Here is a 24,503-nt window from a genome sequence, read left to right as displayed (position 1 = left end):
CCTGCTGATGTTGATTCAAGTCATCTTGGCCTATCTAGGAATGGAGGGCAGGAGAGTAGTCTGGGAACAAAGGGGATGAGGGCAGCCAGTTTTGCCCGCTACATTCAGGTACCAGAGGTAAAATGTAGGCTGGCCAAATCATTATTTTGCATATTTTGCATTCAATTACCCCTTGTGTACAAAATATATAAGATATACGCACACATTTAAATCTAACCTTAGAAAGGTGATGGGACAGAACAAGCTTACATTATTGGCAGGTGGGCAGCGTTTGCTAGAAGGGGCCCTGTAGGCTATCAAGGGGTGCCAATGTGAATAAAATATTGGGGGGGGCAGGTAAGCCCCACCTTGCATAATCAATCACAAGATGCAGCATGCACACCATTCGAATGGCAATGCCCATCAATGGGGAGAGCACTGTCTTCCTCAAATATTTTATTTGGGGGGCTGATGGGACCTCGATTCCTAGGAATTGGTTCCCAAGAGGACATCTGGAGTTAAGCAATGCAAATATTGGGAATTAATCACTAACTTAAAGGTAAAGGGACCCCTGACCCTTAGGTCCAGTCTCAGACGACTCTGGGGTTGTGGCACTCATCTCGCTTTATTGGCCGAGAGAGCTAGCGTACAGCTTCCAGGTCATCTGGCCAACATGACTAAGCAGCTTCTGGCGAACCAGAGCAGGGCACAGAAACGCTGTTTACCTTCCCGCCGGAGCAGTACCTATTTATCTACTTGCACTTTGACGTGTTTTTGAACTGCTAGGTTGGCAGGAGCAGGGACTGAGCAACAGGAGCTCACCCCATCACGGGGATTCGAACCGCCAACCTTCTGATCGGCAAGTCCTAGGCTCTGTGGTTTAGACCACAGCGCCCCCCACATCCCTAATCACTAACTTATTGCATGTTAATTCCCACCTTTCCGCTGTGGAACCCCAAAGGCTGTAACTGAGGGTTCCCTGGTAGTTTTCTATCCAGGAACTGACTGAACCAGCTTTCCCCAAGAAGAGGGAGGTCCTCTCCCTCACTTTTATCGCCATGTTGAAAAGCACAGCCTGAAAGTGTCACCTGTCTCCCAGCGCTGCTTACAGTTAGAAGCTTCTGCCTGGAAGATAGGGGTCACCCTACGACAGGGCACCTATAGGCTGGTGGGGCAGATGAGAGATATTGTTGACTTCCCTGGGATAAAGAGGGTGAACAAACAGCACTATAAATGCAACAGTCAGAGTGAGCGAGCTCCTGACAGCAAGATGTGCCAACTTTCCCATCAGCCACTAAAACTGCGCCTCTTAACAACAGCTTGATGTGCAGATATTTATTCATCTATAAAGCACCTATAATGTTTAGGCACAGTTTGAGGAGAAGAATAACAAGAGGAGGAGGAGGAGGAGAGGGAGCGGCCTACAGACTTGAGTCACGTTCACACCATACATTTGTAGCACTATGATACCACCTGGAACAGCCATTGTTTTCCGCAAAGCATTCTGGGAGCAGGGGTGAACTTTGGTAATCTTTGGTAATATGGCACCAAAATTTGGCATCCCTGAATTATGGAGCTTCTCAATTTTGCGCCCCATCAGCTTGGCACCCTGTGCCAGGGAGAACCATCCTCACCACCCTAAACCCAGCGCTGCTATGAGCTGCAGTTTGCTAAAGGTGCTGGAAGTTGTCGGGAGAGAGAACCCCTCATTCCCCTCACAGAGCTAAATTTCTCAGAGTGGCTTAATGCTCATTGCCTCTTCCGAGAAAACTACGGGGGGGGGGGGAGGCACAATTGTTTAAAATGGCATCATAGTGCTTTAAAACAGGCTTCCTCAACCTCGGCCCCCCAGGTGTTTTTGGCCTACAACTCCCATGATCCCTAGCTAGCAGGACCAGTGGTCAGGGATGATGGGAACTGTAGTCCCAAAGCATCTGGAGGGCCAAGTTTGGCCATGCCTGCCTTAAAGCTTTTCTTTCTTGGGGGGAAGGTGCTAGCACTGCGTTCCCTTGAGGACCCCCAGAAAAACAACAACACTGCCTTCAAGTCCAATTAGAAAGCTTGTGGTGTATATTCATTAGAGGATCCTGCCTGGGAACCTGAGGAGACCTGGATTCAAATGCCTAATTATACCTGGCATCAAGTACCTAGAGGTGTCTACATTCCCAAAAAGTACAGTTCCATAGCACTCCTGGAACATCTAAGCTGAGATCCATCAACACAGCTTCCCTTTTGTATTTTGCAAGCTGATTGCAGCATTGGGGCTTGATGAGGAACAGGTGACCCTCCCCTGTTCCAAGCTTACTTCAGCTGAGGAGTCACACACTTCCCAGAGCTAACAAGCCCCACCTGGCTAGCTAGGGAGCTGGGCTGTGGGTCCTTGCCTGCCTCAGCCTCCTTGAGCACCCACCCACCGCTCTCCATGCCTTGGAGCTGGCCGAGTTCGTGGAGACAGGGGCCCTGTTGTCTCTGGTTACAGGTCCTGCTTCTCTGGTTCCTGGGAACTGACTCTCAGCCCTCCGCCATCCTCTGCCGCTCTGTGAGTACATTCCAGCCACCCCACCCACCTCTCCTCCACCTTGCCCTGGTGTGTGCCAATTGTGGCTACCCCTTCCTCTCTGTCGTCCTGCCAATTCATGAACACTTGTCCACTGTGAAGCTCGCTTTGGGTGGCTTGGGGCACCCCCCCCCCCCCTTCTCAACCTAACCAACCTCACAGGGTTGTTGCGGGGATAAAATAGAGGAAGGGAAAGCAGGTGTGCAGCCTCGAACTCCTTGGAGGGAAAGTGGGATAGAAATGCGGCAACTAGACTGGTGACTGGGAGCGGCCTCTGAGACCATATAACACCAGTCCTGAGAGATCTGCGTTGGCTCCCAGTACGTTTCCGAGCACAATTCAAAGTGTTGGTCTGATCTTTAAAGCCCTAAACAGCCTCAGCCAGTATACCTGAAGGAGCGTCTCCACCCCCATCGTTCTGCCCAGACACTGAGGTCCAGCACTGAGGGCCTTCTGGCGGTTCCCTCGCTGCGAGAAGCCAAGTTACAGGGAACCAGGCAGAGGGCCTTCTCGGTGGTGGCACCTGCCCTGTGGAATGCCCTCCCATCAGATGTCAAAGAGAACAACTACCACTAGACTTTTAGACTAGACTAGACATCTGAAGGCAGCCCTGTTTTAGGGAAGCTTTTAATGTTTGGTGGATTACTGTATTTTAATATTTTGTTGGAAGCTGCCCAGAGTGGCTGGGGAAACCCAGCCAGATGGGTGGGGTATTTACTACTACTACTACTACTACTATTATTATTAGAAACTGGTATGATGCAAATTGAATAATGGGGATGGGGAGGAAAGAGGCCCTCCAGCCCTCAGTGTCACCATGAAGCCTTCCCCAACCTAGGCCATCCAGATGTTTTGGACTACAACTCCCATCAGGGGCACTGGGAGTTGTAGTTCAAAACATCTGGCTGGCTCCAAGTTGGAGAAAGATTGTCATAGTTAATGTTCCAGCTTCTTTCCTCCAATCAGGAGGAGCTGCAGATTGATTCAGGGGCTGGGTTTATCTCTGCTATGGAAAGCTTCCCTGCTGATTTTTCTTTTTCAGCTCAAGCTACTGTTAAAGGCACAAAAGGAGCCCAGACTCCCACCATCTCCACAGTCAGATGACTTAACCTACTTCCTTAACAGAAGAGGTGATCCCAGTCAGGTAGGGGGTCATTTAAGTTTCTCCCCACCAGAGGGCAGTGCATGGGGGTTGTGTTACCAGGCTAGAATGAAAGGAGTTTTATTTAAGAGGCTGAACCTCTAGTTGATTATTCCTTCCTTACACCTGGATGCTAGTTTCATGGGATTGTGTGAGAAGGTGGAAGACTTTCCCAGAGCCTCCTGCAGTAGAGAGATCAGCAGGTGAACACCCGGCTCAGGATTCCTCTGAACTTCTTGCTCCAGGTAAGACTCAATACAACAAATATAGATAAAAGATTTTGTACCATGGGGCGGGGGGGGGGAGGGGACGGGACAACAACAAACACCTGCCGTTTCTCTCTTTGCATTTGCTCCAGATCCTTTATATGATGAGAAATTAATTTGCTCGCCCTGTTTCCAAAGCTTATGCTTGTTTATGCAGGTCAGAAATAATGCCCTCAGGGCTAGAGGAAAGCTGTAAATCTGTGCCCCTCTATTTAGGAGATTTATAAACCACTTGATGAAAGAGCTCCCCGAGCAATGTACAAATCAAATGGTTGGGAGCCACCACTGCTAAAACCCATAGACTAATTTAAAACCAAGTGGGCATAATAAGGCCATTGTCATTTAAAGCAAAAAATCAAATCAAATAAACTTTAGAAATTTTTGAAAATGCAGAATCCATAGCATCGTTACCCGCCAACTTTTTCCCTCCCCTCTCCTTGCTAATCGTAAACTATTAGGCTGAAGCAGAGTTCTGGAGAACCTGAAAACTTGACCATTATTTTGTGACATTTTGGCTGGCCTAAAAACTGATTTTGAAGTAGGTGCTGCAAGATTCTTTGTCTCTCTTAATGCAAAGTAAAACGCTGTGATCCTTTACATCTCCTGGCACAACAGGGTAGTCATCAGTGGCGTAGCCTGGGGGGGTGCAGGGGGGGCCGGCCGCACCGGGCACAACATCTGGGGGTTAGGGTTAGGGGGCGCAAATCCACGGGTTAGGGGGCACAAATTACTTGCCTTGCCCCGGGTGCTGACGTGCTGACAACCCACGCTACGCCACTGGTAGTCATGGCAGTTATCTGCCTCCCAGACTTTGCCTCCCCTCCTTAGAGGCAATCCCCTTAAGGCAATAAGAAGCAAAGAGAAGTAAATGGCCTTTTATACAATGCATTATAAAGTGAGTATCTTTGATTGTCATGCAAATTGTGCAGCACAGGAGTTCAGCCATTTGCCTTTGGAAAGCTATGTATCTGTTGACATCTCCTTTTCTTAAGAGAACAATGTCCTTCAGGTGAAGGGCTGAGGTCAAGACAGGAATAAAAAAACAGACTTTTACACACACTCGTTTTTTAAAATGTATTTATTAAGGTCATTTATATACCATTTCATCCTTCAAAGAATGGAAGATAGAAATATGTGTAGCAGTTAGCGTTTCTGGGCAACTGAGGTAAATTTAGGATTGTGTCACACACTGGGATTTCAGGAGGACTTCAAGAATCTCTGTAATCTCTATTTCACAGGTTGTGGCTAGGACTTTCCTTGGGACAACGATGGCTCTAGCTGGGCCTCTGAGCAGCCAGATTTTCCTTCCAGCCTCTCTATTCCCTGGAAAGTTTCCTCGGTCATGTCCCCCATCCAAGATGGCGGACCAAGTTGGCACTCCTGCGGAGACTAAGGTGTTGTGTTTGGCCAGCCAGGAATCTCATCGGCAGGTGTTCCGCCAGAGCATTGTCCCGCATGGAGAAACTCCTCTGGGGACGCTGTCCCGCCTGAGCGATGCTGCTCATCGATGGCTGCGCCCTCAAGAACGCACCAAGGAACAGATTGTGGATATGATCGTCCTGGAACAATTCTTGTCTCTACTTCCAGAGGAGATGCAAGTTTGCCTGAGAGCTAGAGGGCCGGGGAGCAGCAGTAGCAGCAAAGAGATTGCTCGCATGGTGGAGGCTGCCTTGCAACAGCGAGAACCAGCTGAAGTCGTCGTCGAGGTGAGGAATGCTGAAGGATTTGTGCAATGACTAATTCTGGTTATTCAAAATCTATAATGCTGTCTACCCGTATTGGGCTAAGCCAGATGCCCCACGGAGAGCCTCAAGGTCCATAAATAGCAACACCCTAGAGGTCCTGGGCCCTAAGGAAGTCAGATTAGCCTCAACCAGAGCCAGGGTCTTTTCAACTCTGGCTCCGGCCTGGTGGAACGCTCTGCCTCATGAGACCAGGGCCCTGCAGGATCTGATTTCTTTCCGCAGGGCCTGTAAGACAGAGTTGTTCCGCCTGGCCTTTGGCTTGGAGCCAATTTGATTCCCTCCCTCTCTTTCTTTTTTCTTTTCCTTCTCCTCCTGCAATGAGGCTACATTTTAATATTTTAATGTTCCATTATTTTAATGTTGTTTTTTATTTTCGTTTTTAAGTTGTAATCATTCATCTTGTTTTTATTATTGCTTGTAAGCCGCTCTGAGCCCGGCCTTGGCTGGGGAGGGCGGGGTATAAATAAAAAATTATTATTATTATTATTATGTGACAAACCTTTGATCCTCCAGATGTTGATGAACTACAACTCCCATCAGCCCCAACAACCATGACCAATAGCCAAGGATGATGGAGGTTGTAGTTCTAGAGCGTGGATTTTTCGTTGGGGGGTCCAGAACCAATGTGATTGGTCAGTTATTTCTATTGTTTTACTTGATCTAGGGTGGGCAGTTCCCCCCCCCCCTTGGCTACACCCATAATCTGGAGCAGCATTTCCCAAACTTGGGTCTCCGGCTGTTTTTGGACTGCAACTCCCATCATCCCTAGCTAGCAAGACCAGTGGTCAGGGATGATGGGAACTGTAGTCCAAAAAAAACAGCCGGACACCCAAGTTTGGGAAACACTGTTATGGAGGGTCAAAGATTGTCCACACCTGGGCTAGACAATGTGGGTCAGAAATTTTGCTCTGGTTAAAGCTGGTGGAAAATGAAAATATGTTTTCCTTCTGGCCGCTATAAGCCTCACATAAACTCTCTGCAAAGCCACAAGCTCCAGAAATGTGTTCCAATTACAACGACCAAAAACCAACCTCTGGTTTTCAGGAATCTGAACTTTTATTCTTTATGGCACTACTGTGACTGTACAGCAAACAAATCTTTAGGTGTGAACATTTTTCAGCTGCCAGTGAACTTTGAGGAGCCATCGTCGTCCCTTTCTGAAAGTGAGGAGACTTCAGTGAACCCCAGGCAAAAGACCCTTTACTGGAAAGTCATGGAGGAGAGTGATGAGAGCGGGTCATCATCAATGGGTAAGAACTCTTGCCTTCCCTTTGTGGCTGGATGCAAACAACTGAGCCAGTGAAGGAGGACTTGTTGATGCATGCTTTTTAGCAAAGTTGAGATGTGGATTACATATCATGCATGAAACAATTATTCTTTCTCTCTTATACACATACTCATCAGCTGAGTAACGGCTCGCTTTGTCATGTCCCTTAATTGCTAACTGCTATGCAATCTGGATTGGGGTCTCCTGAGCCAAAAGGTAGAATTCAGTTGTCCTTGAAGCATTTCTCTTACAGATCACCATTGCTTTTTCAGTGCTTCAGCTGTCAGACAGCAACACATCACAAACAAAAGCTGCCAGTCTTAAGAAGTCTGAAACAGGGATCCTAGCATCCATACAGGCGAGCAAACCTTGGGGAAAAGAGGGAAGGGATTTGGGAGAGGAGATAAATGAGGAATGCAAGGGGTGCTTGTCACTCACTCACTCACTTTCTTTTTGACCTTAACAGCCTGAATCCACACATCCAGTCTCAACTTGCACTGTTACCAATCCAGGTAAATTCTTTTAGTTACTTACCTAGTTATTGAATTTATAATTCTCCCTTCTGCCCCAGAGAATCCAGGGCAGCAAACAGATCCTCAATTTAAAAACAAAGCAATGACATTTTGCAAACAAAGCGAGCGGTAAACTTTACAGGTTTCTGTTAACGGATTTGAATATTGCATCTTTATATTGTTGGAACCCACCCTGGGATCTTACAGTGAAGGGTCAGGAAAATAATAAAAATAAAAGACGTGGGTGGCGCTGTGGGTTAAACCACAGAGCCTAGGACTTGCCGATCAGAAGGTTGGCGGTTCGAATCCCTGCGACGGGGTGAGCTCCCGTTGCTCGGTCCCTGCTCCTGCCAACCTATCAGTTTGAAAGCACGTCAGAGTGCAAGTAGATAAATAGGTACCTCTCCAGCGGGAAGGTAAACGGCGTTTCCGTGCGCTGCTCTGGTTTGCTAGAAGCGGCTTAAACATGCTGGCCACATGACCCAGAAGCTGTACGCCGGCTCCCTCGCCAGTAAAGCAAGATGAGCGCCACAACCCCAGAGTCATCTGCGATGGACCTAATGGTCAGGGGTCCCTTTACCTTTACCTTAACTTTATATTGTTGGAACCCACCCTGGGGATCTTACAGTGAAGGGTCAGGAAAATAATAAAAATAAAAGATACCACCTATGGCACTGATGCAGAAGAAATATTGGGCTGTCCTGGCTGCTTCACAAAGGATCGACAGAGGGAGCTAGGAGGGCTCTGAATCATTGGGAGCTGGTCCATTAGGGTGGAGGAGGCACTGCCCCACCAATTACAGCCTGCCCTCCATCACACACACACACACAAACACACACACCGCCATGTGTTTGCCTTCGGACTTAGAAGGGCAGCAGTGCCAGCCAGCTTCCCCCACCTAAGTCTGAGTTTCCCTTGTAGAACTTAGCATGGAGAAGAATTGGGAGACCCCACTGAAATGAGTTGGCTCCGCCTCTCCTTGGCTCCGCCTACTGATCCGCCTCCCTGCCTTCCAACCCACCAGCTACCACTGGCTCAGCAGTATTTCCCCTGTGTTATGTAGGGCCATCTCTTAGTTTTAGAGACTCAGAGGCACCATATTCTACTCCTTTGTCACTGACGCATGTTGTCTTCAATGCACTGCGAGGGGGACAGTGCAGCGGTTGGGCACACACTTGCTGGGCAGGGGGCTGAGGTTCAGTCCCCGGAATTTGCAGCTTTAAGGGAAGAGGAAAGGATTCTGCTGGAGGACTTGGAGAGCCACAATGCTCACAGGGCAAAGTCTTGCATCCTCTTTCCCTGCAGTGACCAAACAGATGCCCATAAGAAAAGAGGCACGCAGGACCTGATTGCAACAGCAATCTCCCCATTTGTGATTCCCGGCAACTGGCCCTCAGAAGGTATATTTCCTCCAACAGTGGAGGCAGAACCTAGCCATTGTTATCATCAATAGCGCTGTCCTCCATGAATTTGGCTAATCCTCTGAAATATACTCGGAGTCAAGAGTGGATTTCATGCTCTTTATTCAGCTCATAGTGGTGAGGAGGAATGGAAGTTCCCCCAGAATGTCTGCTTTATATACATTATTTACACAATGGGCCCTACATGATTGGCTAATTCCAGGATTCTCCTGTAGGCCAATCAGGTTGCAGATTCACTTCCACCTGTAGCTGGATTGGGTGGCTCCTGTGGACCAATCAGACTGCTGCATTCTGGATCCTATTGTTCTAGGACCAATCAGACTGCTGCATTCTGGATTCTATTCAACTCAGTACATAACATCCTCTTTTAAAGCTGTCCAGTTTGGTGGCCTTCACTACCTCTTGGGGAGAGCAGATTCCATAGTCTGAACTGTACGTTGTGTGAATAAGTACTTTTTTTTTGTCTGTCCTGAATCTCCCAACTTTCACCTTTGTTGGGTCATAGAATTATAGAATGGGAAGGGACTCTGATGATCATCTAAGCCAATTGCCTGCGATGCAAGAATCTCCAATGGTAGAATGCTATTTTGTTGTTGTTATTATTCCAGATATCATTACGGTGGAAATAAATTCAGAAAGCAAGTTTTGGCAGGATGATCCTCAAGACGAAGGGAATGAGATTCCTTCCTGGCCTAATAAGGAAGAAGAAGATAATGTGAGCTGGTACTGGCCACAGCAAAGCGATCAGCAAGGAAGCCACCCATGGAAGGAAGAGGAAAACGCATTTCATTTTGGAAGCAATTTGGAAGAAAACCACGACCCACAGATCCACTTACAAACCGACCAAGAAGTGGTTGACTACACTTCTACTTGGCCTGGGGAAACATACCCAAGCACATCAGGGTATGAGAAAAGGGACCCCAGAGGAAAATCGCCCTATATGTGGCCTGAATGTGAAAAATGGCCCCCCTTCAGCTCTGACTTTGGAGGCCACTCAGAGATCTTCACTGAACTGAATTCCTCTGAAAACACCTTAAGCAATAGTTCAGTCCTCTTTAAACATGTTGCCTCTACCGCAAGAGAAAGATGCTACGCTTGCAAGGACTGTGGGGGAAGTTTCGCTTGCCAATCAACGCTTGATCGGCATCGGATGAGTCACACAGCCAACAGGCCCCACAAATGCCATGAGTGCGGCAAGAGCTTCCAAGCCCGGTCAACTCTTGTGCGTCACCAGAGGATCCACACAGGGGAGAAACCTTACCAGTGCCCCCATTGCGGCAAGAGCTTCAGAGCGAAATCATCCCTGACCCAACACGAGAGACTTCACACTGGAGAGAAGCCATTCCAGTGTCCTGACTGCGGGAAAAGATTTAATCAGCGCATGAAACTCGTCTATCATTATAGAACCCACACAGGCGAGCGACCCTATCAGTGCTTCGACTGTGGCAAAGGCTTCATTAGACATTCGGGTCTTGTTCAACATAATGAGAGAGTCCACTCTTAGGGCAATGGCTAAAATGTCCTCTGTGTGGAAGAGCTTTCAAGTCTAGGTTCTTTTTGCATTTCGTGCCTTTTGGCAGATGTGTCTTTTTGCATTTTGTAAATTACTATGTGGTTTGGAAAAGCTTTGATTTGAATGCATCTGCCCGCTTCTTTTTTATGGATCTTTTGTGTGTGTTACAAACCACGTAGGTATTGCATAATAAAAATAATAACAACAATAATTTTATTATGTGTACCCCGCCCATCTGGCTGAGTTGCCCCAGCCACTCTAGTTAGCTTACAACACATATGAAAACATCAAACGTTAAAAACTTCCCTATACAGGGCTGCCTTCAGATGTCTTCCAAAAGTTGTGTAGTTCTTTATCTCCTTGACATCAGGTGGGAGGGCGTTCCACAGGGCAGGCGCCACTACCGAGAAGGCCCTCTGCCTGGTTCCCTGTAACCTCACTTCTCGCAGTGAGGAAACTGCCAGATGACCCTCGCAGGTGGACCTCAATGTCCGAGCTGAACGATGGGGGTGGAGACGCTCCTTCAGTTATAAAGGGCCGAAGCGATTTAGGGCTTTTAAAGTCAGCACAGTATTTGGGATACAGATAGGTAGCCGTGTTGGTCTGCCATAGTCAAAACAAAAAAAATTCCTTTCAGTAGCACCTTAAAGACCAACGAAGTTAGTTCTTGGTATGAAGAAGAAATGTGCATGCACACGAAAGCTCATACCAAGAACTAACTTAGTTGGTCTTTAAGGTGCTACTGGAAGGAATTTTTTTTGTTTTGACAGTATTTGGGAGACCACTTTTAACTCTCTCTTTTTGGAGGGGAATGATCTGGCTGGCGCAAGGAGAGCAGGCGAGGAAGAGGCGTCGCAGGCACGACCACCAGAGGGCTCTGGCTACAGCTGAGGGAGGGGATCTCGCTCCCTGCCTTTCCCAAGCTCTCTATTCTTTCCCACCCAGGATATCAGGGGGCTGAGCTTCCTAGGTCACCCCAGCTGCGGCGGGTTCCCCCGCAGCAACCAGGCAGCCGCGGCTGCTGCTCCCGGCGAAGCGCGGCGTTCGGCCGGGTGGCCGACCGGAGGGAGAACTGCCGCTGGCCGGGCTCAGCCTCGTGGCGCAGCAGCCGCGGGCGCCGCTCGCAGCCCTTAACCCTTCAGCAGCCGGAGACTCCAGGTAACCCAGAAGAGATCGGGAAAACGGAGCAGTTGTGTTCAAGAGAGAGTCGGAGAGAGTCTTTTTCTTGTTTTAAAGCCTCCATTTTAAAGCCTCCCTTTCCAACCGAGGCGCGGTGGTGGTGCTGGTTTTTACGCAGCAACACAAAGAAGAGGGGGATTTTCCCTCAAAGATCAATCTATGCACCTGATCAATAGGGAGAGCAGCGAAGGGGGGGCACTTGAAAAGCAGCAGACATGTTTGTGTTTTCGAGGTTTCACAGCTCCCCCCACCCGACGATGCGTTTGTGGGGCAAAACACCCACTTGCAAGAAGCACCGCTTTCTTTGGATGCTTGCTCTGGCGTGTGCTGCAAAACGACACAGCGCGTTTTGTTGGGGTGTGGGATTCAGAAACCAAACCCAGCACCACCAAAAAATGGGTGGGGGGGGGGGTTAGGGGAAACCCTGCAGTTCAGCGTTTTTAAATCAAAGCACAGCCCAAAACACATCCTTATTTGACAGCAGCATTTCCGCTAGGGATTACATCTGTTTTATTTCAACACAGGGTTTTTTTGACAGCCACGTGAGAAGGTTGCTCCTTCCTCCTCCCGGCCGGAACTTTTAACAACTTCACAGGTGTGTTAGGGGAGGAAGGTTTTTTTAAAAAATATATAGTGTCACAAGAAGGCGAGACAGAGAAGATCCTATTTATATTATATTATGTTTGGCTGCCGGGCAGTTAAACGAATCCCTGAGTCCTGACAGAGGAAGAAAAGTGGAAAGGTAATAAGGGATGGTGACAGAAGCAGGTGAGCTTGTACCTGTTTGTGTCATGGAACTGAAGGGGTTCCATCCCCCCCCCCATGAGAAAAGTATGAGGATGTTTGAGCATGAAGTATATCTATTTATTGCTACTGATCCCAATTCAAGGTGTTCTAATTGGTGTATAAAGCCCTCAATAGCTTATTAGGAGCAGTTGACTTCTGAGCTCACTTGACCCCAAATATGCCCACTTAGCTGCTTCCATCTGTGGAACGGGCACTGCCACAGGTGTCACAGAAATATTCACCCTGCATTTATAATAATTAGATATTTTAATGTGGTAGCACCTATACTTTGGAACTCGCTGCTGGTTTGATATCAAGCAAGTACTTCCATTGTGCTCTTTTCGGCGCCTGCTAATGACTTTTTTTCCTCAGGCAAGGCTATCCAGATTGGTGAGATTTTTATATGTGTTTTTAGCTTACAGGCGGATTTTAATTCTTTAAGAAATGTTTTCAGTAGTTGTTTTTACCAGAAATTGTATTGTTTTATTCTGTTTTGGGGTTTTTTTTGTTTTTACAATGAAGCAATGTATAAATTTTATGAAATAAGACAAATACATATATACACCCACCCATTCAAAGGTATTGCTCACCCTCTCACAGCAAAGGCACCTGAAACAGTTTGCAATAAAATCCAGTCTAAAATGTATATTGTGAAATCAAGTCATCATTTGCTTACTGTTGCCCATAACCTCCAGTTCAGTGCCGGATTTATGTATAAACTAAACAAGCTATAGCTTAGGGCCCCACTCTCTTGGGGCCCCCCAAAAAAATTAAAGGAAAAAGAACAACTGGATGTACATTTCCAAAATATAAGAGAAAAAGCAAATGAAATAAAATCTACATACAGCAACAATGTTTTGTGTTGTGTAAGCTCCCATTTGTTATGTGCAAATGGCTTTAGATACCTATTAGGTCCATCAATTACCATATAGCATATAAGGTAAAGGTAAAGGGACCCCTGACCATTAGGTCCAGTTGTGACCGACTCTGGGGTTGCGGTGCTCATCTCGCTTTATTGGCCGAGGGAACCGGCGTACAGCTTCCGGGTCATGTGGCCAGCATGACTAAGCCGCTTCTGGTGAACCAGAGCAGCGCACGGAAACGCCGTTTTACCTTCCCGCTGGAGTGGTACCTATTTATCTACTTGCACTTTGACGTGCTTTCAAACTGCTAAGTGGGCAGGAGCAGGGACCGAGCAACGGGAGCTCACCCCGTCGCGGGGATTCGAACCGCCAACCTTCTGATCGGCAAGTCCTAGGCTCTGTGGTTTAACCCACAGCGCCACCCGCGTCCCTCATATAGCATATATTCAACACAAAAAACAGTGACAATTTGTTGTTGACAAAGGACAACTGGGCATATAAAGGGCCCCATTACCTTCAGTAGCTTAGGGCCTCATGAAACCTAAATCCGGCCCTGCTCCAGTTCTTCCTTTGCCTGGAGTTTGGCCAATGGGACCTGCTGCTTGTTCTTCCAGAGGCTGCAATCTGTCTGAGCTGCGGCTGCTGGTGGCAATGGAGCAGTATGTGCTGCTGGATCCCCGGCAGAAGGCCTTGTACCACGACGTCATGCAGGAGAGCTACGAGACGCTGATGGCACTTGGTAGGATGATGTTGGCTGCCGCCTCCTCTCCTCCGCCCATAAACTTTTACAGGGGGAAGCCAGTGACGTGAAGCAGAAAACCTCCAAAACGTGTGTTTTTTCCTTCTGCGGAAAGTCTTCTGTTTCATAAGTTCAATCGTGAAAACTACTTACAAGTGCAATATTAGGCAATCGTCAAACTGCTCAGCTTTGTTTACTAAATACAAATAAAATGTGCATGCTAATCGAGATCACTCTCTAGGGCTTTGGAACGTTTTCCAATGCAAGCTGAAAATGGTTCTGATGGAAATTACCCTTATGCAGATAACCCTAATTTGCATAGGAAAATTCCCCAGGTTATTTTCAAATTCAGATTTCCCCCCAAAAACCCAGATTACAGGGGTGAGGTGGGGGTTCAGGGGGTTGGCACACATCTTCACAGAGTCTGTTGCTAAGGGAGTGGTGCCCTCTCTGCATGCCATCTGGAGAGATGAACTCCATTTTGTATATGGGAATGTTCATATTTATATCGGGGTGGTGGCAGGAGTGAGAAGAGATGTGCCAAAACGTTTATGATTTTGTTGCTTGGTGTAATTGCTGCTGTCAGCTTAAAAGTAAGAAGTGTTAAATTGGTACAGCAATGATTTATGTTTGTGTGCCAGCTTTCAAGTTACACAGACTCATTCACTGGAGAATTTCCAGTTCTTTGCAACTGTGAGAGCCCAGGCTTTTTTTAAAAGAAAAGGAAAAGAGATGAGACTTTCAGGAATTCTGAGCTTGCATAGTGAACACACAAATATGGCATGAGAATAAACAGGTTCAAAGTTCAGTTCCCTGACCATTGAGTAAACAAAGAGGGTTTCCACAGTTCAGATCGATATTCTGCTTTCAGTATCGACACTGAGCTCACAATCTTTATATATAAAAAATAATTCTTGGTCTCCTTGCTCCTCGCCCAAACATTCTTAGTTTCAGAAGCCAAATATTGGGGTGGGTGATGGGTTTGTTCTGCTATTAAAACATGGGGAGTCAGCAACGCTTACTGATCTATTTCAAATCACCCATAGATTTAGCAGGAGATCCTGCCCACATTGGCCTAAAAATAGTTGAGATATGGGTGGCGGTGGTTGATTTATAAGCTGAACTAAAGCTGCATTCCCTCCTCTTCCCCACACCTCAATCTTTTCAACTGAGAAGAATTTCCACTGTCCAAGTCTGACTTGCTGTCCCGATTGGAACAAGGAGATGAGGCGACAACCTTTGACCTGCAGGACCCGAGTGTCATCCTTCCAGGTGAGTCATGGGCTTTCCTAAAATTCTTTGCTGCATATATTCAGAATAAGCCCTCCCAGTCCTGCCTTCCACGCACTGGGGATGAATCCCACAGGGAGCTCAAAGGCAGAGAGCCAGACTCCATATATTTTGCTCCAGTGCATAGACAGCAGCTGGCTGGCTGGCAGAGGACATGAGAGTGAGGTGCACAGGCAGTCAAGGGGTGGGGGCTCACGGTAGAAAAGGAGAAGTGATATTAGAAGTTGAACATAGTTCCTGAGTACACTTTGGTCCAGCTGCGAGGGCCTTCTGGCGGTTCTCTCACTGCGAGAAGTGAGGTTACAGGGAACCAGGCAGAGGGCCTTCTCGGTGGTGGCCTATATTCAGCCCTATTTGTGTAACTCTGGCTCCTCCTTTTTCCTCTTCCTGTCTCTCCAGCCATCCGTGGCAACATGGAGGAAGAGAATCTTCCTGCACAGAAGGACCCCAAAGAGGTGGAGCCGGCAGCAGAAGACTCCGAGAGTCCCAGGAATGTTGATCTGAGCAGTAACATCCTGGCTGAGAGCCCCCTGCCCCCCGCTCCGCCTTCATCCCCGCCCCCTCCTCCTGCCGCCCTCCACAACCCCAACAACTGCCTCCAGTGTGGCAAAACCTTCAGCCACAAGTCCGCCTTGGTGAAACACCAGAAGATCCACACGGGAGAGAAGCCCTACGGGTGCGAGGAGTGCGGGAAAGGCTTCATCCAGCGCTCCGACCTGACGATCCACCAGAGAACCCACACGGGGGAGCGGCCATACCACTGCCCCGACTGCGGGAAGAGCTTCAGTGTCAGCTCCACGCTGCTGACCCACCAGCGGACCCACGCGCCGGGGGGAGAGAAGCCCAACCGCTGCCCCGAGTGCAGGAAGTGCTTCAGCGAGCCGGCGGCCCTGGAGCGGCACCGCAAGAGCCACGCCGGAGAGAAGCCCCACGAGTGCGCCGACTGCGGGAAGAGCTTCGCCTGGAGCTCCCACCTGGAGAGGCACCGGCGGATCCACACCGGCGAGAAGCCCTACAAGTGTCCCGAGTGCGGGCGGGCGTTTGCCTGGAGCTCACACCTGGATCGCCACAGGCGAACGCACGCCGGGGCGGCTCTGCCCGAGGAGGCGCCGCCTTCAAAATGCGCGGATTGCGGCAAGCGGGTCAACCACATCACTCAGCCTCAGCGCTTCAAGCACAAAGCCACTCAGACCCCTCTGGAGCACGAGGACGCAGAGGTAGCGGAGGAACAGGAGGCTGAGGCCGAGGTGCGGCCCTATCCATGCACAGCCTGCGGGAAATGCTTCAGCCAGAGCTCCAACCTGCTCAAACACCAGCGTGTCCACACAGGGGAGAAGCCCTACCAGTGCCCGGAATGTGGGCGGCGGTTTAGCTGGTGTTCCGCCCTCCTCAAGCACCAACGCGCCCACAGCAACAGCAGGCCGCACTCCTGCCCAGAGTGCACCCGCAGCTTCCGGGACCCTGCCTCTCTGGCCAAACACCAGCTCAGCCACACCGGGGGGAAGCCTCACCAGTGTCCAGACTGCGACAAAAGCTTCGGGTGGAAATCACACTTGGAGCGGCACCGGCGTATCCACACCGGGGAGAAGCCCTACGAGTGTGGGGACTGCGGCCGGGGGTTCACGGTGGGCTCCCACTTGGAGAGGCACCGGCGCATCCACACCGGGGCCCGGCCCCACGGCTGCAGGGAGTGCGGCAAGACCTTTGCCGTCGGTGCCATACTGGCCACCCACCGGCGCCTCCACGACACCAAGGCCAAGCCTCACCGGTGCCCCGAATGCAGGAAAGGGTTCAGCAGCGCGGCGGTGCTTGAACGTCACCACCGGTTGCACCGCGGAGAGAAGCCCTACCAGTGCGATGTCTGCGGCAAGGGCTTTGCTTGGAGCTCACACTTCGACCGCCACCGGCTCTCGCACACCGGAGAGAAGCCCTTTCCGTGCGCCTACTGCGGGAAGTGCTTCGGCCGCAGCTCCCACCGCAACCGGCACCAGCGTGCTCACGCAGTCTCCGAAGACCAGTGCCCGCCGCAGAGCAACCAAGACGATGCATCGCTGGCAACGGCCGTGCCCGGATGGTGGGAAGGGGACAGCGAAAGGAGGGTCCCACTGGAGCAGCAGGAAGTCTGGTCGTCTCCACTAGATCCCGTTGGCCCTTTCCCGTGGGTGGCCAAATCTGCTGGTGATGCATGGAGGACCATAGGGGGAAACAGTTTGGGGCAAGAGGCCGAGAGTTTGACAGCCACTGCCAGAAGCTGGACTCAGCCAGTTGCTCACATGCCCACTACTAACCCCCCATGATCGATGCTGTGCAAATCTCATTCCCATTTTGCTTCCCCTTCTGCTGTTCACACACAGAAACACTTAAACACTTCCCCTTTACCCAGTAAACCAACTGTAGCTGGTCCGTATCTGCCTTGCCTCCCCGCATCTCCATGGGCAAAATGTGACGGGTGAGCAGAGCCCACATCATGTGATGCGGTGCTTTGAAGGCCCAGCACTCAGTTGATTGTTGGCACGTCAAAGCACCACACAGAGCTCTTTGCAAGGGACCCTGTGCTGTGCTTTGAGGTACTGCCAACCAACTGATCTTTGCTGCTTCAGAAGCCGTTTATGGCCCTACCCAGCTGTCTTTTTATGTGCCTGCATGTGATGTCATATATGACACCTGGTGATTGGCAGGTGGGCGTGGCTTGGCTAAAGTTCCTTACTCCTAGTTAAAGAGCTGAAGTTGGGCTGAGGAGCCAAAGTTGCGTGACACGGGGAAAGAAGTGGGACCCACTGAATTGTTTGTATTGCAAGTTCAGGTTCTGGTTGCCAAGGGGGGGTCTCATTGGACTCAGCTGTGTCACAGAGTGTGGCAGAGGCTGGAAACATGTCATGTCCAACTTTCAGAACAACCCTCTCCCTCCACAGATTAAACCACTGGCACCCTAGAAGGAAGAAGTTCTAAGAGGACGCAAGCAAAGAAAAAATAGGAGTACAGTGGTACCTTGGTTCTCAAACTTAATCTATTCTGGAAATCCGTTCAAAAACTAAAGCTTTCCAAAACCAAGGCGCACTTTCCCATAGAAATGCAAAATTAATTAATCCATTCCAGACTTTTAAAAACAACCCCTAAAACAGCAGTTTAACATGAATTTTACTCTCTAACGAGACCATTGATCCATAAAATGAAAGCAATAATCAATGTACTGTATTATAAAATAAATAAGTGTTGCAGATGATAAAGAAAAATATTTTTTTTAATTCCTTACCTGCACTGATGATAGCCATTGTTTGGATGGGGGGCTTTTATCCATTTCCGCAGCCACATAATCAGTAAGCTGAACTGGGTTCCACATAGTCACAAAAACAAATTAACCGAAAATGCCTCAAAAACAAAAAAAGCAAAACAAATAGCTAAAACAAAAGTGCCAAACTTAATTCATTCCGGAAGTCCGTTTGACTTCCGAAATGTTCGAAAACCAAGGCGCAGCTTCTGATTGGTGCAGGCGCCCTGGAAACAATATTGGTGCAGACGCCCTGGGCGTTTGGCTTCCAAAAAACGTTCAAAAACCGGAACACTTCCTTCAGGGTTTTCGCTGTTTGGGAACCAAGAAGTTTGAGTACCAAGGTGTTTGAGAACCAAGGTACCACTGTATTGCTAACTGGGTTGTAACACTGAGGGAGGGACCCATCAAAGGGACATGTGCTCCTTACTTTTCCATACCTTGAAAGTACTATGATTGTCACTTTAAACAGTCACGGCTTCCCCCAAAGTTTGATTCGGTTTTGAAATACAGTGGTACCTCGGGTTAAGAACAATTCGTTCTGGAGGTCCATTCTTAACCTGAAACTGTACACACACACACACACACACACACACACACACACACATATATATATATATATATATATATATATATATATATATGCAGGTTTTGGTGTCCTCGGGTGTCTTCCCGTGTAAAAGTTGGGGTGTCTAGGCGACGTTTCGACGAGGTCTCACTCGTCATCTTCAGGCTGGTGCTTTCGGCTTCTTGTTACTGGAACAGAGCGGGATCTCAATGTTTGAGTTCCTATAAATACTGTAGAGGGGGTGTGGTGTCTAGCCTCCAATGTTCTGGGCAGAGAGGAAGTTCCCAGGCTAGTGTGCCTTTTCTTCTTTTGTTCCTTAATTACTTGAGAGATACCTTGAGTGATTTCTTGAGTGATATCCTGAGTACCACTTAGGTGGGTCATTAGGTGTGGATTAGTTGCTAAAGTCTTTGTGTCTTGACCTCTTGAACTTTGTGAAGAGTTTTCCTGAGAAGATGGCTGTATTGCACTTAGTTGTGCTTTGGCTTGGCTTCGTGTATAGGGGCGAGCTGTGGTTTTGTGGCTTGTGTCAGCCAGATCTGTGTAGGGATTGCAGGGGGGTGCAGCATCCGGAGGTGCCACCATGGATTGGCTACGAAAGCAAATATATATATATATATACACACATACATACATATCAGTTCCAACATACAGCATATCTTCTCATCTTATACAATATTTTAGACTTCCGTCAACACCTCTGATGATTTTCCGTTCTTTATCACTTATTCTGCATTTCTTAATTTCTATATTACATTTAGTTCTCCTTGACTAATAATTCTCTTCATAGTCTTTCTTGCAGTATTTCAAATAATCCACTTTACAAAACTTCTTGCAATCCTACTAGCGTAATCTGTTCATCACAATTACTTTTCAAATAGTTCATATATTTACTCCAGTAACCTGAAACTGTTATTAACCTGAGGTACCATTTTAGCTAATGGGGCCTCCCGCTGCCGCTGAGCAATTTCTGTTCTCATCCTGAGGCAAAGTTCTTAACCCGAGGTACTATTTCTGGGTTAGCGAAGTCTGTAACCTGAAGCGTCTGTAATCCGAGGTCCCACTATATGTGGAATGATGCCTGCAAATGGATATACACACAAAGGTTTTGCGTGAGTGGTTAAAAGAAATTACCCAGAGCAGTGTGTCTGCATGTTGCATGCTGAGAAGCACTATTATTTTTTTAAGAGCATTTTTGTTTTGTTGTTGTTCAGCCCTAGTGGTGTCGGAGAAGTACGTAATTTGGAAATCTGAGAACAGGCAGTAGGTGAAAGCATGGGGTGGAGCCCCAGGTGTCCCAACGATGCTGTGTGTATATTCAGCACCGCTGCAAAAGGTTTGGTTTAGGTGTAGAAATCCTGCCTCATAAATTCAGCTTTCATTTAAAAGCAAGCCAACGTTCTAGTCCTCATGCTGTGCGGCGATGAGACAGAAGTGGGCATCTTTGCAAGCGACAAGTTTTCCAGGGGTCGGAGGGTAAAGCTGGAGGGTTGTACAACCCCCGTTCCATTGCTGCTGCCCACAAAAAGCAGAAACTGAATATTGTGTAGAACAGGAAGAAGCTTGTGACCCTCCAAATGGTGTTCCATCTCATTTCACGAGTGACCATTGACTGTGATGACTAGCGCCAGTTCAAAACCAGCAGTTCAAAATCAGTTCCATGTCAAAGAGAAAAATAACTACCAAACTTTTAGAAGACTTCTAAAGGCAGCCCTGTTTATGGAAGCTTTTACTGTTTAATAGATTATTGTATTTTAGTGTTTTGTTGGAAGCCGCCCAGAGTGACTGGGGAAACGCAGCCAGATGGGCGGGGTATAAATTATTATTATTATTATTATTATTATTATTATTATTATTATGTACCACATCACACAAAAGGAGTCCTGAAGCAACTTACAGGAATAACAACACACAATATATAAAAAATATGTTGATGGGAGTTGGGAATTCAACAACAGCTGGAGGAGCACAGGTCCCCTATTCCGGATTTTAATTGGGAGCAGCAAGTTGAAGGAATGATTAGCTGAGAGAAAAGATAAACATAAACTTTGTTTTTAGATCTCTCACACAAAGCAGCCATCAACTAGGAAGAGGTTTGCTGTCACTCAGGAGGAAAGTGCCTCTGCTACCTGTTCTTGTCACCTGCAGTTTCAACAATGATTTGTGTTTTTAAAAGTGATTTTTTAAAACAACAACAACAACCACCACCTGCTGATTTATTATCAGGACACCCTTTTTTTGGAGGGGGGGAATTAGAGAGCCAGTGTGGTGTAATGGTTCGTGTCGGACTTGGACCTGAGAGACCAGGGTTCAGATCCCCACTCAGGCATGAAGCTCACTGACCTTGGGCCAGTCGCTGTCTCTCAGCCTACCTTGCAGGATCATTGTGAAGCTAAAATGGGGGGGGGGGGGGGAGAGAGAACCCTCAGTTTCTTGGAGAGGTGGGATAAACCTGTAATAAAATGTGAATTGTCCAGCAAATGTGCAGTGTAATTTTAAGCGTGTCTTATCAAAAGTATACCTCATTTACGTCAATGGGAACTTAAGGTAAAGGGACCCCTGACCATTAGGTCCAGTCATGACTGACTCTGGGGTTGCGGCGCTCATCTCGCTTTATTGGCAGAGGGAGCCGGCGTACAGCTTCCGGGTCATGTGGCCAGCATGACTAAGCCGCTTCTGGTAAACCAGAGCAGCACATGGAAATGGCATTTACCTTCCCACCAGAGGGGTACCTATTTATCTACTTGCACTTTGATGTGCTTTCGTACTGCTAGGTTGGCAGGAGCAGGGACCGAGCAACAGGAGCTCACCCCGTCGCGGGGATTCGAACCACCAACCTTCTGATCAGCAAGCCCTAGGCTCTGTGGTTTAACCCACAGCACCACCCGCATCCCAATGGGAACTTACTCGCAGGTAAATGTGCATTGGATTGCAACCCAAATCAGCTAATGCAATGGCCCTAATGTGCATATGGTACTTTACACAGGTCACAGAATCTAACTGTTCTTGGCAAGAGTTTGTATGACCTTCATGCAAAACTTTAAATACAGTACATCTCACTTTAATATTTATTCTTTTTTGTAAGCACAGCCTGGGCTATAACTTTCCACCAGCTGCCACTCCCTTCCTGTTTGAATCTTCCCTTTTTCTCTGTTCCATGTCCTTCCAGCCATCTTTTTCGATTCTTCCCCTTACAAATAATTGTTTTAAATCTGAACTTTGAAAGCAGAATAAACGTTTGCATGCCAACGTTGCTTGGTTTGCAGGATTTTGATTGCAGACTTCTTGGTAGCTGAAACAGAACAGCCTTTTTAAAGATTCAATCTAATAATAATAATAATTTAATCTAGACAGGTCTGACCCTTACGCCCATGCAAGTCCATGAAATGTAACTCACCCAAGGTTTCTTAAGGTCTAGTGAGTGATGCATAACACCCATTCAGACAGTTCCTGCCCATCTGATCTTATAGACCTCTTTCCTGCCCCCAATCAGCTGCCTTTTGCAAAAGCAGATGATGAGCATCCCTTTGTACTTATTGCAAGTAGGAGACCTGTTCCCCTCCAGATGTAGCTATCCTACACAACCATCTTGACCACCAATCCTGCTGGCTGGGGTTGATAGGAGTTGGAAGTTCAACATCTGGAGGACCACATTCCCCAGACTCTGAGTGTCTTGATTTACTTTGATATGTAGACCTTTGGGTTGCGGTAATGGACACAGCCAGGCAGGAAAGGGGAAGAGTTACTATGAATGAACAGAATGCCTCTGAGCACATTCTACTACAGAGAAGCCCAACTTGCTTTCTTCACTTCAGCAGCCTGATACAGGTGGAGACCCTGTCATTTTGCTGTTAAGCAATTGGAACTGCCATCTGATCAACCACAGATCAGCCTCTGTAAAACAAGAAAATCTTTAATATATATATTTTTAAAAAAGATCAGCCAGCAGATCTGTGTTTTCGACCCACTCCTCTTCCAAGCTTTAAAAAGCCACAAGCACAAACACTTTAGACCAGCGTTCCCAAATTTGCCCCCCTCCCTTCGTTAAAAATTGCCAAGGGTCTTAGCAGGCCACTCAAGTATTTTGCCTGCTGTACCAGTCGCAATGTGCTGTGCCAAACACTGCATGGTTTTCAGCTGTATTTTTTATTGCTTCTTTCAGGAGTGCCAACTTGAATAAAATACGGGGAGGGGCAGGTAAGCCCCATTTCACATAACTGATCATATGACCCAATGTACACACCGTTTAAATTGCAATGCCCATCAACTTTGGAGGGGCCGGCCCCCTCAAATATTTTACTGGGGGGACATGATGAGGGGACCTTGGCCCCTAGGAGTTGGGTTTCTCATCTGTTGTACCCCATTGAATTCAGACCGCACAATACAACAGATAAAAGAGGCAATTAAAATGAGTATTTAATGCGACGGATGTGCTGCAGCTGGTCTTCAACCAGATATGCGAAGGACCACCAGAATGAAGCTGGCAGACCAATTTGGGAGCAACTGCTTAAGGTCAACACTCTTCAACGGAGGACTCGTCTTCAGCCCAAACCTGCATTTTCAGATGCACTCAGTTTCTTACCATTTATTGATGCGGTCGTTGTGCTTCCCTTACTTTGGAGGGAATGAGAATGGTCGTCTTTCCCCCCTAACTGTATATAACCTATTATAGTAACCCACCCTAGCACCTTATGGTATACATTTTATTATACAGTGGTACCTCGGGTTAAGTATATACTTAATTCGTTCCGGAGGTCCGTTCTTAACCTGAAACTGTTCTTAACCTGAAGCACCACTTTAGCTAATGGGGCCTCCTGCTGCCGCCGTGCCACTGGAGCATGATTTCTGTTCGTATCCTGAAGCAAAGTTCTTAAGCTGAAGCAAAGTTCTTAAGCTGGCTGGGTTAGCGGAGTCTGTAACCTGAAGCGTATGTAACCTGAAGCGTATGTAACCCGAGGTACCACTGTATAGGTAAAAAAAGGCAAAGGACCCCTGAACGGTTAAGTCCAGTCAAAAGGCAACTGTGGGGTTGCAGCGCTCATCTCAATTTCAGGCCAAGGTAGCCGGCGTTTGTCCACAGACAGCTTTCTGGGTCATGTGACCAGAATGACGAAACGGCTTCTGGTGCAATGGGACACAGTGATGGAAGCCAGAGCTCACGGAAACACCGTTTACCTTCCCGCTGCAACAGTACCAATTTATCTACCTGCACTGGTATGCTTTCGAACTGCTAGGTTGGCAGGAGCTGAGACAGAGCAACGGGAGCTCACCCCATTGCGGGGATTCAAACCGCCGACCTTCCAATCGGCAAGTGGTTTAGACCACAGCACCACTTACTAGTGGATCCCAGGCCTCGCATTTGCACCAATGCCCTGAGCTCAGCGAAAGGAAGAGCGCCAACGCCGCCTT

At 48.0% G+C, this 24,503-nt stretch overlaps 2 protein-coding genes and 1 long non-coding RNA gene across 3 annotated transcripts; 2 read left to right on the top strand and 1 right to left on the bottom strand.

Moving 5' to 3' along the window:
- Positions 1 to 4,742: 4,742 nt before the first annotated feature.
- Positions 4,743 to 10,978, top strand: LOC310838093 (uncharacterized protein). Its single transcript, XM_083725487.1, has 5 exons — positions 4,743 to 5,649; positions 6,809 to 6,938; positions 7,228 to 7,313; positions 7,422 to 7,467; positions 9,497 to 10,978. Exons 1-5 carry the CDS (start codon positions 5,212 to 5,214, stop codon positions 10,390 to 10,392), a joined length of 1,596 nt encoding a protein of 531 aa, XP_083581613.1. The 5' UTR covers positions 4,743 to 5,211; the 3' UTR covers positions 10,393 to 10,978.
- Positions 10,979 to 13,861: 2,883 nt separating this feature from the next.
- On the top strand, positions 13,862 to 19,137 carry LOC310837375 (uncharacterized protein). Its single transcript, XM_083723896.1, has 3 exons — positions 13,862 to 13,968; positions 15,145 to 15,240; positions 15,658 to 19,137. The coding sequence occupies exons 1-3, from the start codon at positions 13,881 to 13,883 to the stop codon at positions 17,553 to 17,555; spliced, it is 2,082 nt and encodes a 693-aa protein (XP_083580022.1). The 5' UTR covers positions 13,862 to 13,880; the 3' UTR covers positions 17,556 to 19,137.
- Positions 19,138 to 21,346: 2,209 nt separating this feature from the next.
- Positions 21,347 to 22,326, bottom strand: LOC310838234. The gene is made up of 2 exons (XR_014560834.1): positions 21,977 to 22,326; positions 21,347 to 21,615 (listed from the first exon to the last, which is right to left on the bottom strand). It is a non-coding gene; the product is annotated as an uncharacterized lncRNA (long non-coding RNA).
- Positions 22,327 to 24,503: the final 2,177 nt, after the last annotated feature.

The sequence above is a fragment of the Podarcis gaigeae genome (assembly GCF_964106915.1).
Source record: "Podarcis gaigeae genome assembly, chromosome: 2".
NCBI classification, from domain to species: domain Eukaryota; kingdom Metazoa; phylum Chordata; class Lepidosauria; order Squamata; family Lacertidae; genus Podarcis; species Podarcis gaigeae.
This window is presented reverse-complemented; position numbering and strand designations above follow the sequence as displayed.

Excerpts from the sequence above, each read along its gene's own strand:
- LOC310838093 (XM_083725487.1), top strand. The coding sequence starts at position 5,212 with ATGGCTCTAGCTGGGCCTCTGAGCAGCCAGATTTTCCTTCCAGCCTCT. Across the intron at positions 5,650-6,808 it reads CAGCTGAAGTCGTCGTCGAG|CTGCCAGTGAACTTTGAGGA; the intron begins GTGAGGAATGCT and ends AACATTTTTCAG. Across the intron at positions 7,468-9,496 it reads TTGCACTGTTACCAATCCAG|ATATCATTACGGTGGAAATA; the intron begins GTAAATTCTTTT and ends TTATTATTCCAG.
- LOC310837375 (XM_083723896.1), top strand. The coding sequence starts at position 13,881 with ATGGAGCAGTATGTGCTGCTGGATCCCCGGCAGAAGGCCTTGTACCAC. Across the intron at positions 13,969-15,144 it reads CGAGACGCTGATGGCACTTG|AATTTCCACTGTCCAAGTCT; the intron begins GTAGGATGATGT and ends TCAACTGAGAAG. Across the intron at positions 15,241-15,657 it reads CCCGAGTGTCATCCTTCCAG|CCATCCGTGGCAACATGGAG; the intron begins GTGAGTCATGGG and ends CTGTCTCTCCAG.